Genomic DNA, 15830 nt, shown 5'->3' with positions numbered 1-15830 from the left:
ACAATAGTGGGCTTCTATGGGGCACAATAATAAAATATTGGGACTACATGGGCACAACAATATTATAAGGGGGTTGTACTAATAACAATAAGGGGATACACTAGTAGTATAGGGACCTAACATGCCCTTCTCCTTCAAAAAGTGTTGTCCTCAACGCTTGAGTAGTTCTTGATGCTTCTGTATAAAATTCTTGTCCTCCATGTGGAACCTTTAGCAAGTAAGTTCTTCCACTTCATGAGATACTCTGAAATTGATCGATTCCGTCACTGTCGGGTTCTCGTTTCTATGGCTGCTCCAAGTTCCAATATGATTTTTCCTTCCTCGTCAAGTTCTAGCCATATTGTTTGAACTGAGATCTTCTGCAAATTTTGAATGAGTGGCCACACTTCTTTGTCCATCTTCCATTCATCCCTTGCTTCATTTATCCAATCTGGTTGGATAACAGAAATAGTCCAAAACAATGCTTCCACATCCTCATCATTTCTTGAGAGTGCATCTGCAAAAACATTTTTCTTCCCTTTTTTGTAGATGATTTCAAAGTCATAACCCAACATATTTGTGACCCATTTTCTCTGTTCTTATAAAGATAATCTTTATTCTAAAAAGTATTTAAGACTATCACGATCCATTTTTACCTTGAAGTGTCTTCCCATTAGGTAAGGTCGTCATTTCTTAAGTGCATGTAGTATTGCCAACATTTCCTTCTCATAAATAGCTTGCTTGAGATGTAGTCGTAAAAATACCCAATTGCCTACATCAAAACTTCTTTCACTGCGATATTGATCTGTGTATTGTTTCATTCGATTCTGCACCAAAGTGGCGTTATCCTTTAAAAGTTGGAGAACTTCTTGTTGATTATCAATGTGATCTTTCACTTCTTGAACATTTTTCTTCTTGATATGTCCTTCTATCTTGATAGTTTGAGGAGTGGTAATTCCAGCGAATGCATTACAAGATATGGTCGGATTCATTTCTTCTTTCTCGATGCGATTTTTCATTTCTTGAACATTTTTCTTCTTGATATGTCCTTCTATCTTGATAGTTTGAGGACTTGTAATTTCTTCCAATGCATTACAAGATATAGTCGGATTCATTTCTTGATGCTGGATGTGATCTTTCACGTCTTGAACATTTTTCTTCTTGATAAATCCTTCTATCTTGATAGTTTGAAGAGTGGTAATTCCAGCCAATACATTACAAGATATGGTCGAATTCATTTCTTCTTTCTCGATGTGATTTTTCACTTCTTGAACATTTTTTTTCTTGATATATCCTTCTATATTGATAGTTTGAGGAGTGTTAATTTCAGCCAATGCATTACAAGATATCGTCGGATTCATTTCTTCTTTCTCGATGTGATCTTTCACTTCCTCAACCTTTTTCTTCTTGATATGTCATTCTATCTTGAGAGTTTCAAGAGTGGTAATTCTTGCCAATGCTTTACAAGATATGGTCGGATTAATTTCTTCTTTCTGAAGGGTTGGTTTCTAGTGTATATCCTCTTCTTTTGATGTTTCTTGATCCTTTTCTTTCTCATCTTCATAATCTATGTAAAATCATTTCTTCTCGACACACTTATGACCTTTAGTGTATTTGCTATCACAATTGTAACAAAGCCCTTTTTCTCCTTTTTCTTCCAATTGTTGTGGTGTAATCCTTGTAGGTTGTGGAAGGCTACGAGAAAAAACACTTCCATAATTATAGTCTTGAGTGGTGGGATTCCTTGTTTCCGTAAATTCGCTTTCAATTTTTCTTGCCAACCTGAATGTCTTCTCCAATGAATCGGGTTCCCAGAGACGAACCTCATGTTGAATGCTATCCTTTAAAGTCCCTATGAAGACATCAATCCTTGCTTCTCTGGAATATATTTACCCTTATATTCAATTTTTGAAAGTCCTCAATGGGTTTTGCTATTGAACCCTTTTGTTTGAGATTTATCAACTGGCTAAAGAAGGTGTTTCTCTTTGTATCCTCATAATGTGCTATCATTTCTTCCGTTAGAATTGACCACGTAACAAGTGGTTTACGAGAACAAAGCCATGTATACCATAAAAACTGATTCGGTTCTAAATATGAAGATGCAATACGTACCTTTTGTAATAATTGCACCTCATGTAGATCAAAATATTGCTTCATCTATAGTATCCAATTTACCGAATCCTTGCCATCAAACTTCCTCATTTGTCTTTTCTTGATTTTAGGAGCTCGATTGCGAAACGACTGTAACTCTGTAATTTCGGATCTCCAAGATCTGAAATTGTGACCTGTGGTATCCCTATGTTCCCTCTTTTCGATGCCACCAGTCTGATCGAAATTGGATTCTCCAAAAAAAGAGTTATGCCCCACCTCCCAAGATGACATGCTTATATACTTTTTCAGTAGACGAACTTGTACGAAGTGCCACGTGCTAGTGTTTCAACCTTCACACCTCAAAACAATACACAGAAAAGTACAGTATGTCCTCTTTCTGTAGCTTCTTACAAAATTTCAATCTGATGCTCAGAGAGAAAGTTGTGACGATTTTCCCACAGTCACATGTTTAGAATGTAATTCAGGAGTCTGAAAAACCCTAACTTCCTCATATTATATCTCCGAACATATAGCAAGACAAGATCTGAAATTTGGACCCTATCTTCACCAAGATTTCAGCGCAAATGGTAATTTCAGAGTCTGAACCTTCGTAAAAACAAAATTATAGCGAAACTTCCACGATGACCTGTTTGAGATGAAATTCATGAGCTTTCAAAAACCCTAACTTCATTAGATCATATATCCGAAAATATAGCAAGACAAGATCTGAAATTTGGACCCAAAGTTCAGACCGATTTCTTTTCAAATGGGTTTTTTTAGCTTCTAAAATTTCGTAGTGAAAAAGTTATAGCGAAAATTCCACGATGATCTGTTTGGAGCAGCGAAACCCTAGAATCCAAAGCTCTGATACCAAATGTTATGAAACCAGCTCACAAAAAGGTAGAAAAGATAGATCGATGCCTTAGAAATAAGCCTCTTCGAGGGGGAAACCTCCTTTACATTACAAAAATGAACAATTCTTCGATGATACAAATGACAAGACCTCATTTCTATATATAGGAGTCTAAGGGGTCATAATATAATTAGAGCCGACATAACAATAATAATGTAAGAGCACAATATTAACAATAGTGGGTTTCTATGGGGCACAATAATAACAATATGTGGACTACATGGGCACAACAATATAATAAGGAGGTTGTACTAATAACAATAAGGGGTTACACTAGTAATATAGAGACCTAACATGACCTAATAGGGAAGTAACCATGGAGATGACTTGCCTTGACATCTTAAGAAAAATAGAAGCGGAGTAAGGGGGATTTGTTCTAGGGAATTCGGAATTTTCAAGCAGAAAACATTCAAAAATATGGATTCGCTAGGGAAAGGTAAGTTTTTTGTATATCTCCATGAGAACATCAGTAGAAAATGGATGTAAAGGGGTTTGAGTATTAATCTAAAGGGCTTGACAAATAGACTTTGGAGTAATTGAGAACAGGATTTCATTGTTTTGAGCAATCACTGCTTTCTCACTGGGCAAGTACCTGAGATGACACCAGGGAGCAAATTCTGGTAAAAAATGAGTCTGGGAAGATAAACTGAGGTAAGAGTGATTCCTAGATACCCAGATCATTATTGTTATCCAAGAATTTCTGATTTGCCCAATTTCAAAGCTCATATAAATCAAATTCGCATTGGCTTTCTTCTATCTTGTACTGGGTATCGACCAAAGGGGACCTATCTAAATCAAGGACAAGAGGTACCATAGGATTTTCCCTTTCCTTTGTGTGAAGACATTTTTAATTTCAATGGAAAATTGGAAAAACAGTGTTACTAGGTCGTAATTTGATCGGTTGCAGAAGGGGAAAACTTTACAGGGGGCACTCACAAACTAGGAAATCTTCAATCTGAACCTCTATGGATGAAATAACTAACAAAAGGGAATAATGCAAGTTGATACGAGACTTTTATAACGGGAATTGAGAGCGATTAACTAAATTGGTATCGTTTTGGAGAGTAGCATTTATGAATTTTATACATTGGAGAGAGAAAATTTAATGGCCAACGACTACAAGACTATTGGCGAGAGATTTGAAAGCTAACGGCTATATGTCAAGGATGGGTGACGTGGACAGAACTATGGATGACGGGTGGCGAGGATGGAGGCAGGAGCAAACGGGCAAAAATAGCGTTGAATATCGGTTTTTCCAAGGGAGGAGTCAGAGTGGTAGGCAATAAACAAAATGGACCCCTGAAATGAACGTGAAGCCACCACGTTATCTCGGGTGGTTTTATTGCAAACAACATTTCGGACCCCTCCACCCCCTCCCCCTCCTCTTCATTATGTCCCGAAAGGTCGTAGGGTGGTCTAAACATGTCCCCCATCGTTGATCCAGGCAAGGACAATCTCAGCCCTTCAAAAACGAAAGTGCTTTATGGAAAGCAAAAAAACATCAAGTCACCTTTATTCCAAAACAAAATTTAATATAATTTGACAATTGGCGGCATTTGAACTAGCACGCCCTTTTGGGGTTTTATTTTTTTATTTATATTTATTTTTTATATATTTTTTCTTTATTCCCCTTTATTTTTCTTTTTCTTTTTCTTTGTATTTATTTTCTCTTTCATTTTTTTCTATTTTTTCTTTTTCATTTTTAATACTGAAAATAATTTGAAATGGGAAAAATAAATTACAATATCCCATTGGATAAATATCTAGATAATCATCAATTGATCACTATATTTATAAGACTCTAAGAGATACGAAGGCCCCTCTTCTCCCTTTCAATTCCAACATTTTTTCCTAGATGCAACAATGTTCAACTCGCTGATAGTGAATGTTGCATCAAACATGAGATAGACCTACAAAGGGGAGAAGGCTCGTAAGAACACTAAACAAGTTTTTTTTAACACCATATCCAAAAGGAAAATCTCTTTCTAAAGAATAGCCCTCATGGTGCATTTTATTGGGCTATAGCTAACTCAACATGGCCAACTAAAACTTGTAACCAAGTCTTCAAAGGGCAATACTTATTCTCTAATACTATGCTTTTTGTTTCATCTTGAAATTTTGAGACTTCATTAAAATTAAAATTTATTGAAAAAAACAACAACAATAACAAGAAGCAGCGTACTGCATGGCCCCCAAGGATTGGACCTGAATAGTTTATAGCTTAACGTCAACCCAAAGGAAGATGGTCCCAACGTTTGTTGTTCATGGCCAAGTGGAGATATGCTAATATAAGCCAAGTTAATATGTCAATATCACATATATGAACATGACCACAAAAGCACCATCGGTGAGGATCCGACCGAGGACCAGGATCATCCACTGGGAACTAGCCTTATGCAAGGGCTTGGAAATTGCTTGCCCAAGACCATACAAGATCATCTAGGAACTTTAGAGCAGCGGAGAAAACATCCAACCAAATCAACTTCAGATTATTGCACTAAGAATGCACTTACTGGGGCTGCGGCAAAGTTCAATGTATCGATGCAAGTATCATATGTGAAATCGTAGATATGGAAAATAGACTCGCAGATTCTTCCTACCCCCCATAGTGTGCCAGTATAGCAGCACATTCATACCTTCTCCATGCAATTTCTACCTGTCGTAGGGGAATTGAGAATAGACTTGCAAATGGAAATAAGGCTAGGCATGTTGTATTTGATGTTGGTAGTGCAGTTGGGATTCCTTTTCTTTTTTGGGTAAGGTTGTTGGATCTTCCATTAATCCACTAAGTTGAACAAAGGAAAATAAACACATGCTAGAAACTATGTAGAGACGAACTTGGAAAAATGTTCTGTAGAGGCAAATCCAATCCAACTTCGAAGAATGGATTCACAATTATAAATGGTGGGCCTTAAAATGCAATAAATGCCACTTTTGTCATTTTAAGAAGAAATACAAGATTAATATAAATTAATAAAAACAAGTGGCATGATGACCCATGAAACCAAATAGGAAGAGAAGAATACAACCAGAGTAGTTACAACAACAATTGCCTCAACAATGAAGAAGACCATCAAAAACCAATAAATTTGTTGCCCTATAAACTCTGGGTCTAGGAAACATAAATAATTATGGTTATAAATTGAGAATCCATAGAGTTGGGAGCACAACAAAAGAACATAATTCAAGCAAACACATTGACAGTGACAATGGAACTATTACTTCAAAGTCTCAAAATGTGTTGAAAAAACTACTATTTAGTTTATGTGTGTGAAAGCAAGGGAACACTTTCAAATTAGGAGGGGCAGCCAATGAAATGGAAGTCTGAAAAATATCTCAAAAATCCAAAAGAAAAAAAAAAGTAAAGCTATGGGATCTCAATCCATTCTAACTCACTACGGACAATAATATTTTTAACAACACAAATTAAATGTTTGTTTTATATTTTGTTATTGTAGTTAAAAGGATTGGAGCATGTGGCTACAAACCACTATGTGTTTGAATCCCTCATTGCCCGCAGTAAGTAGGAAGCATTCCACACATCAAGGACCCACCTCCCTGCATGGCTGAAATATATTTATTGCTACAAGTAGCATAGAAGTTGTTAAAAAACTAATGAGCCTATTTGTATAAGCATGAATAGGAATTTTGTGTTATATTATTGTGCCAATGAAATAAAAACAGCTAGAATATCGTATGACTCTTGAACTAATTGACCTAAGAGGCACACTAGTTGCTAAAAAGCTAATGAACCTATTTGTGTATGCATTGAACAATTATAGGTTGTAGCATTCAGTAAAAAACATTTGAAAGTTGCGAAAGAAGGCACGATTCCACAACCCTAATCTCTCACTGTGATTCTCCCTCCATAGCAATTCTTCACCACCTTTAAGATGACTTTAATGACTTCATCATTAGCTAGTACTCCACACATTATTTACACTTTTTTCTAGTAAGTTGGATTAAGACACCTCAACTAGGTTGTGCACAATCAAAAGTACAATCAAACTTTTGAGAGTACCCCAAAACTAGTCCATATTTTCTTCATTTTTATACGATATAGTTTTAATCTGCTTCTCTGCTCTCTTATTGTTGCAAGGATGTTCCTAGTTTAAATATATGTCTTGGTTACTAAATTCAATTTTGTTCCTAGTTTAAATATATGTCTTGGTTACTAAATTCAATTTTGTTCCTAGTTTAAATATATGTCTTGGTTACTAAATTCAATTTCAATAATTAAAAAAGTATACATAATACATTTGCATAGTAGTAATACTAATCATTGCACCATAACCAAAACAACCATTTGAATATAATCATGTACATATGTATCACGTGAACCTCTTAATCCATATTGTCCATAACAAATGTAAAACTTGGAAAAATTCAGACCGTTCGTGAAGGAAATTCAATGTGTTGTGAAATGAATTTTAAGCCCTCCCAATACCATTTATCTCAATTTACAACATTTTAACGCAAAAGAGTATATAACCAAATCATTTTAAACATTTTTATTATATTAATTTGAATTGCCTCCTTTTTATTATATAAATTTAAATTCAATGTCTTGTGAAATGAATTTTAAGGACTCCCAATACCATTTATCTGAATATACAACTTTTTAATGCAAAAGAATATATAAACAAATCATTTTAAACATTTTTATTATATTGATTTGAATTGCCTCCTTTTTATCATATAAATTTATCTTTTTAGTAACTATTTTAAAATCCATAACGAATAAACTGAGGGACCTGAAACAAGTTTTCAAAAGATTACCAAATTAGAATTTTTTTTTTAAATTGTGAAACAGAAAAATTATAAAAGCAAAGAAAAATCAAACCAAACATAATGAGTGCTACTACAAAGACGTCAAAGAGCATTTGACAATCTACACTTTCAAAATTCTTTGGGCGTATAGTATGCAGACACCCCCCAAATTGACAGGGTAAAGAGATGCCATAGACTAGAATAAATAGATTCAAGGTAATCGAAGTCCCTAGGATGAATGGAATCCTGATTACAATGAACAAAGTAGACTGAACCCTGATGCTGTTAGGGCCATGCAATACAACACAATTGTTTGCAGAAATTATTTCACCTCTATATTTCCATGATATTTCCAAAATCACATTTCAGAACCAAACAGCACCTCATGTATTATACCATATTATAGCAAAAGCTAATAATTCAATAAGACAAGTGGTATGATATTGCTCCTATCTCTTCTCTAATAAATATTAGTACGAAAGCTATCTCCATAATTGTAAATTACGATCAAATCAAATCTATGGAAGCATTGGTTTATACATTCCTGTTGGTATCGACCATACAACATGACCATTAGGAACTTTGAAAAAAAACAAAAGCAGATTTTACAAAAACAAAATTCTGCTTCCTTTTCCCCTTAAATTTTTAGGTTTCGGCCAGAAATTCACATTAATGACAAGTTGCACAAATAATCAAACAAAAAGATATTATTCTTCATCCGGGTTCACCCCAACTTTTGAAAGTCATCCTTGAATACAAGGAGCAAATAAATTATTCAAACCCTACATACACGCTTTCTCAAAAATGTAGGCATAAGAGCATAATTGCGCATTACAACACCCATGGCAAGGCATTGCTCATTCCTTCTTTCCTATCCCATGGGACATATTGTAAATACCTCGACCCTGCATCAAGAACATAAACATCATAGATCTCTTCAAATGGCAAAAAATATGATCAATTTGTGAAAAAAATAGATACAGAACGGACAAAAATGGAAATCTTCAATGGCCACAAATAATTCAACATGTAGCCAACAAGAAGTATGCCTTGCATACATAAAAGAAAACCCGCAAGTATTTGGACACTCTTGAACATTGTTCATGTATTATTATAGATAGGCATAGGATGGATAAATAAAAACAAAAGCATTTAGATTTTCAGTTTGAGACTTGTCGATGCTCAAAACAACGTCACAAAACCATAGAATAGCCCAACAGCACCATCCAGTAAATAAACAGACCAACAAATATCAAGTTTGAAAATATTTAACTTCTCACAAGGAAAAAAAATAATAATACTTGAGATATTCACAAATTCATACATGGGTTGACCATTCCAGTGAGCGTATGAACCTGACTGATTAAGCATAAACTTTTGAAAGATTTTGTACCTGGAAAAATGGCACATCTGCTGTCATAGTGGGAAGGCAACAACAACAACAGTGTTGTTATCGTCCTGTATAGTGTCGTGGAAAACTAGTAAAGTTGGGTTAAAGAAATATGATTTTTAAAATAAGGAGACGTTATTCCATGACCAGGTTACTAGAGAATTGTTAGAAGAAAGAACAATCAGAATAAAAATACAGTAGTATCTATAAATACAAGAATTTTGTTCTGTAGTCTCCTACCATCTTGAAGTTTTCTAATTTTACTGCCCTCTGTATTCTTTCCTTTTCTAATTTACTTCCCGCTATCTTCCGCTGCCTTCTATCTACAGCCCATTTTCTTCTTCCATATCCCCGTTATTCTTCCACAGGATTCCAATTCCTACCGACTTTGATATGCATGTATTTTTCCACAGCACCAACAACACAGCCGATTCAGGTAACTCATGCTAAGCGACGGAACTGTTCATATTTTTCGTTGTTACTCAAATCCTCAAAAATGGAAATTAAAATAGTTTTGACTGCCTTCCACCATCAAATTTAAAATCTAGAAAGCTGTTATTTCAGCCTAACTCGAATTTAATTAGCTATCAGTGGAGGGTAATCAATTATTCTTCAACCAAAGGGCTATATCTTCTTTTCAAGTATTTTTATGAAATTAACTTCAGCTTCTGGCATTTCTGGCCTTCAATTTCAACATCCATATGGGGTTCGTTGTGCAATTTGAATTAACAGCTGGGAGCCCCAAGAGAGTCCTGAACTGTGACAAGATTCACATCAATTTTAGATATGAATTCTTAAAAGAAAATTTGAACATTTTGAGATTTGAAAAGTGTCTAGTTTTTTAGATGGCATGCGTCATAATCTATATTAACAGCTGAGAGCCCCAAGAGAGTCATGAACTGTGACAAGATTCACATCAATTTTAGAAGTGAATTCTTAAAAGAAAATTTGCACATTCTGAGATTTGAAAAGTGTCTAGTTTTTTAGATGGCATGCGTCATAATTTATCCTTCCCGCTCTGTCCATACACAAGTGTTCAATCATTGTTAATTTTACACATGCAAAACTATGTTGCACGGGGACCCGTTCCCCCCTGGCCCAAATACTTACGTACCCTGTGTCCCCACGTTCCAGGGACTTTTCGACCCTTACGAAACGTCCCCAAACTGTTGGGGACTCTATCGGGGACTTGTTGGCCGTCCCCAAGACGTTCCTAACAAATTTCAGGAATGTTCCAGATATATTTCAGGGATTTCTTTGGCAGATTTCAAGAGTTTTTTGGGAAGATTTCAGGGATGTTGTGGGAAGTTTTTAGAGATAATCCAAGCCACGCATAGAGCTTCAGTTTTGACAATCATGGACATTGATCATTGATCATTGAACAATATGATCATTTTTCCCATTCATTTTTTTGGAATGCATTGAATTTAAATTTTTTGTACAAGTTGCAGCTCAAAACATGTGTTTTGTATGATGGGTTTCATTTTGGATTTCTAGTGATTTAGATATTGTATTTTCAATGGTAAAATTACAAAAAGCAGCCTCCATGTCAAGAAAACAGAAATACAATGTTTTAAAAGGCTGATCTTGTGGCTACTTTTTTTTGTTTTTTCATTTTTTGGATCATCTCAGCTTTTATATATTGTATGTGGGTTTTGAGAACTCATTCAAGTTCAGTGCTTCCATCATTCCAACCCCAAGCGTTGTGAAAACAATCAGATAGTAGTGAATTGGATTGGGTACTAAATGTTTAAATAAATTCCTATTCAATCCCTTAATCTGAAATATGAATTTAATATCTTTAGAAAGCCAAAGTATTTTATAGTGGTTTTCAACACAACTGTAAAAGTTTGCAAAACCTATTGAAAAGGGAATGCCTTTCATGGTTAACATAATCATCATTAACAAGAAATACGAGAAAAAAAAAACTGCTATAAAGACAGTTCTATGTGATAGATTGTTCATGGACCTTTTATAAAATTTGGTAGTTACACTTAAGTTCCCTAAAGCTAAAGCAAAACCTATTGAAAAGGGAATGCCTTTCATGGTTAACATAGTCATCATTAACAAGAAATACGAGGAAAAAAAAACTGCTATAAAGACAGTTCTATGTGATAGATTGTTCATGGACCTTTTATAAAATTTGGTAGTTACACTTAAGTTTCCTAAAGCTAAAGCTCATGTCTAGCGGCCAATAATGGAATGACATTGAATCCTTTTTTAAATTGTTTGAGATTTTAATTGGTGAGTGTAAGGGTTGTGCATAATACTATAAAGTATAGCTTGTTATGCTTACAAGCTTGAAACAGCTACAAATGTTATATATATATATATATATATATATATATAATTGCCGCCCCGACCCACCGTCCCTTGAAAATTTGGGGGTGCACTCTTGCCGTTCCGGGGACTCATCCCCCGTCCCTGCTGCTCCACCGTTCCCAAAACCAGTGCAACATAGATGCAAAAGCATGTGCATAATACTATAAAGTGTAGCTTGTTATGCTTACAAGCTTGAAACAGCTACAAATGTTATATATATATATATATATATATATATAATATATATATATATATATATATATATAATTGCCGTCCCCGACCCACCATCCCTTGAAAATTTGGGGGTGCGCTCTTGCCGTTCCGGGACTCGTCCCCCCGTCCCTGCTGTTCCACCGTTCCCAAAACCAGTGCAACATAGATGCAAAAGCATGTCTTCATGCAGTTTCTCTTTGCTAAACCAGAATAAAACTCACTGTTAAAAAAGAAATGTGAATGTGGATGCATTGCTGCATTTCCAAGCTTTAATTTTAGTTTTCATGGTTTTATATTCTGGTTCACGTCATAGCTCTTCTAAGAATGCATATGGCTAAACAAATTATATTCAGTCTTCAGCTTTTAGCAATGCCTGATCAAGCTGAGAATCAACAGTTAAGGAAGATCAAGCTGAATATCAACCACTTAGGAATTGGCTGACACCTAATGGCCTTCAAATATTGCTGGCCTCTGCAACTAGAATGAGTCATCTAACAGTCCCAGTTAAGCTAGAAAACAGCCTTAAATTTTTATTAGTCCCGTGCAAATCCAACCTTAGTAATGTTTTGCAATGTGTGTCCACTGTCAAAGAGCTTTAGTCTAGGATGTTCAATAATGCACACTTTACTCCAGATTTAATCCCCGACTCCCTGGAGGGCATAGTTCTCCATTGGCGACAAGGTACTTGGGTCCATTCGCATGCAAGCCATGCCTGACTCAGATCTGGGAAATGATTCCACACTATGTAAAGCAACAGATTTTGTTGATAAAAAATTGTATGAAGAAATGGGTATGAAGATGATATCCTTGTTTAGAAAGATCAAAATTCAGATCATGATGAGCAGATTCTGTACTCTAAAACTAACGTACAGCCTATAGATCATGAGTTCAGAAAACACCAACTAAAACTTCTGCCATGGAATACATGAATCTAGAAGCACATGCTGCTGTACAATAAACAGTAAAACACTACTCTGGACACTTGAAACAGCATCTAATTTTTTCTTATTAATTCTGAAAACAGACACTAATTCTAGCTCAAATCTAAAACTCCACAATACCAACAGTGCACAGTCGTCCTCCTTTACAGGCTAGGAAAGAAGCAGGATATAATGAATGTAGACAAATGCACAACAGCGCCCTAACTGGAACTCTAAAACCCTAACCTTAGAGCACCTTGCTTGAATGGGTAACTGTGTCAACTTAAGGAGCACTCTCTTAGAGATCCATGCTCTTCAGCTAGAAACTCCTCATGTAAGAGCACCCCAGCCTATATAGGTAATCGTGCCCTCAGGCAAATTGATTAAAGCAAACACACCAAATAAAAATGATTGCTGAAAATAGATAAACATCTAAAATAGAAAATAGATTGAAGGCTGCCCATACATGCACCACCCTTATATTCGCCACCCCTATTTTTCCCTCTCCTCCATAAATACTAGCTTGCCCTGTCATAACTGCTTGTACAACTGCTAAGGGAGGTCTGCACTGCTGCTTAGGAACAGAACTGCTGAGAGAGATTCCTTGTGGCTGGAACACAGTCTGAGCTACACAAATACACTAACACTCCCTCCTATAAAGTAAAGTGTTTGCCACACCAAGAAATTCTTTGAACATCTCAAACTCCCCCTTTGCAATGCACTGGAAAAACACCTGCTGATTGGTAGGAATGCACTGGAAAAACACTAGTTCCATTTCAACCCTATCTTTGACAAAGTGGTACTTGATCTCAATATGCTTGGACCAATTATGAAACAATGGATTCTCAACGACCTTGATACAACTCTGACTGTCACGATACATCAGGATAGTGTGCAAACTCTGATCTCTCAACTCTGGTAATAACTTGTGAAGCTAGATGGCTTCAAAACTAGCAGAATTGGCTGCCATATACTCTGCATCTGCGGAACTTAGTACCACTAAATTTTGCTTACTGCTGAACCATGAAACCATACTTGAACTCTTACTTAAGCGACACCCTTAAGTACTACTCAACTCATAGAAATATATAAATCAACTCATAGAAATATATAAATCACACATATAAAAATCAGAGACACAATATTGACAGAAAAAGGCTGAAGCCTCATGTATTCTCTCACTCTCATTCTTACATCCAAATAATTGAAATAGTGTTACAAATAAATAGATGAGAGATATTGGTCTCAAGATAGTGCGTGCTATCTTAGACACCTTTGGTTGAAATAATTTCTCCTTTGGTTGAGATAATTTCTCACCAGACACACCAATATAGGAGTTACCTAAACTAACTCCTATCTTAGAGGAACAACCCAAGAGTTAGGCACAAATTCCTAACTTGGAATATTTAATTAACTAATTTATTTTTGGATTTATTATTGTTTTATGAGAGAGTCTAACATTCCCCCCCTCAATGATAAATCCAAAAAACGAGAACCATCTTCCAAGTTCTCATGTTGATCCTCAAAAACATTGCTTGAAAAAACCGCCAAAAATGGATGCTGGAAAAAACTCAAATCTGAAGAGAACATGAATCAGCTGCATGCTTGATTCATCTCTGAAGGACGCTTGACAACTCCATCATGTGCCAAGCCGCAAAAGGATCCAACTATCCTTTGCTTGAAAACAGCATCCGGTGTCCACTGACACAATTTGATGATGATTGCCCACTGGCTGAAGATGTCGAAAAACAACTCAATGTTGCTTTTGCTATGATGAAAGCTGCTCACTGCTGCTTTGGATGTCGATCGCCCACTGGTGAATTTGATGATGCTCACTGCTGATGACAAATGCCCACTGGCTGATGAAGATGCCCACTGGCTGCTTCGCTGATGTTGTCGAGACTTTCAGTCTGACAACCACTTGTCAATTTCATTGACATTTCCCCCCTTTGTCAGCTGAAAGGAGAGACAATCTTCTCCAAAATATATTTGAACTCCCCCCCTTCAGGTGTAGGAGAGTTTCACTGTCGTACTCCCTCATTCAACTGCATGAGAGTACCATCATCGATTCACTGCTGGCTGCACTATGTGTGAATGTAGTCGGTTGTAGAACTGAGACAACCGTTTGACTGTGGATGACCATTCCCAAGGATCAATCCATTCATAATGTATCTTCAATCTGCCTGATTTTTGTTGCTTGCGACATTTTGCTGAGGAATGATTGGGCTTGCCACAATGGCAACACGGATGGAGATCAAAACACTGATCTTCCATATGACCAATTCTTTGACAATGAGAACACTTTGGTTGTACATCAACTTCAGGTTGCGTGAAATTATGTTTGTCGGCAACTTTCTCAGTACCTACTGAGGTGTGTGGTTCAAGAAATCCTGCACTCACAAACTTAATTGGCTTGGAATAATCTAGGATTTGTAAGTTGGTGTCATCAGGGACATATCCTAAGCCACGTCTATTCTTGTTATTTTGAATTTCTTCCCAAGGCTTGATGATGGGTTTGGAAGAAATTTGACTTTGATCATGAACAACTTCGACACTTGAAGTTGTTGGGATGAATGACTTATCATCTGGATGGTTTAAAGACTTGAAAGTATCACTCTTTTCTTGCAATTCATTCCTTTGAAGTTGGGACTCAAGCTGAAGAAACTCAATGGTTTCATGCGTTCGCTGTAGATGCCGTGAAATATCAGCAAGAGTTTCTTTGCTGACGTGCACCATGTCTTCATCACTGGAGATCATCAAACTGTGAAGAATGTTTAATAACTGAATATGTTGCGCCATCTGAACTTGCTCCCTTGAAATCAGGCTCTCTTGTTGTAGATGTCGTGCACTTGAATTTGTTTCACTTTACTTAAATGACAGGCTCGCTTGCTATGGGACTTGACTGGCACGCTCGCTTGATGACGATTGCGTTTGTGTGAACGCACACTTGAATGAATAACCACGCTCGCTTGATGACGATTGTGAACTTGTTTCTTAGTTGCTTTAGAATTAAAATTCGTACATTCAATAGAGTCTGCTTAAAGAAAGGGTGTCGAACACTGTCGAAAATGCACCCAAAAAAGCTTACAATGATTGTAATGACTCACATAAAACAAGGAATTCACTTGTCTTAATTTGACTAAGTTGAAGAGAATGAACGTGCTTGACTTCTGATCAAATCAAAACGTGGGTGTCGGTTTCAACCGAGAATGCACCCGTACAATGCAATGTA

General features: G+C 36.2%; 1 protein-coding gene across 1 annotated transcript in view; it reads right to left on the bottom strand.

The window, feature by feature from the left end:
- Window positions 1–8356: 8356 nt before the first annotated feature.
- LOC149148849 (uncharacterized) overlaps window positions 8357–15830 on the bottom strand; it is an 80658-nt gene continuing 73184 nt past the window's right edge. The window contains exon 3 of the mRNA XM_089441252.1: window positions 8357–8658. Within this exon, the coding sequence (XP_089297378.1) occupies window positions 8611–8658 (48 nt within the window). The 3' untranslated portion in view covers window positions 8357–8610. The remainder of the gene's footprint in view (window positions 8659–15830) is intronic.

This window comes from Pinus tabuliformis, chromosome 9 (genome assembly GCF_031772625.1).
Source record: "Pinus tabuliformis cultivar Carrire ecotype Pingquan chromosome 9, CPIR1, whole genome shotgun sequence".
Taxonomy (NCBI): domain Eukaryota; kingdom Viridiplantae; phylum Streptophyta; class Pinopsida; order Pinales; family Pinaceae; genus Pinus; species Pinus tabuliformis.
Note: the sequence above shows the minus strand (reverse complement) of the source record. Positions and strands in the feature narration are given on the sequence as shown.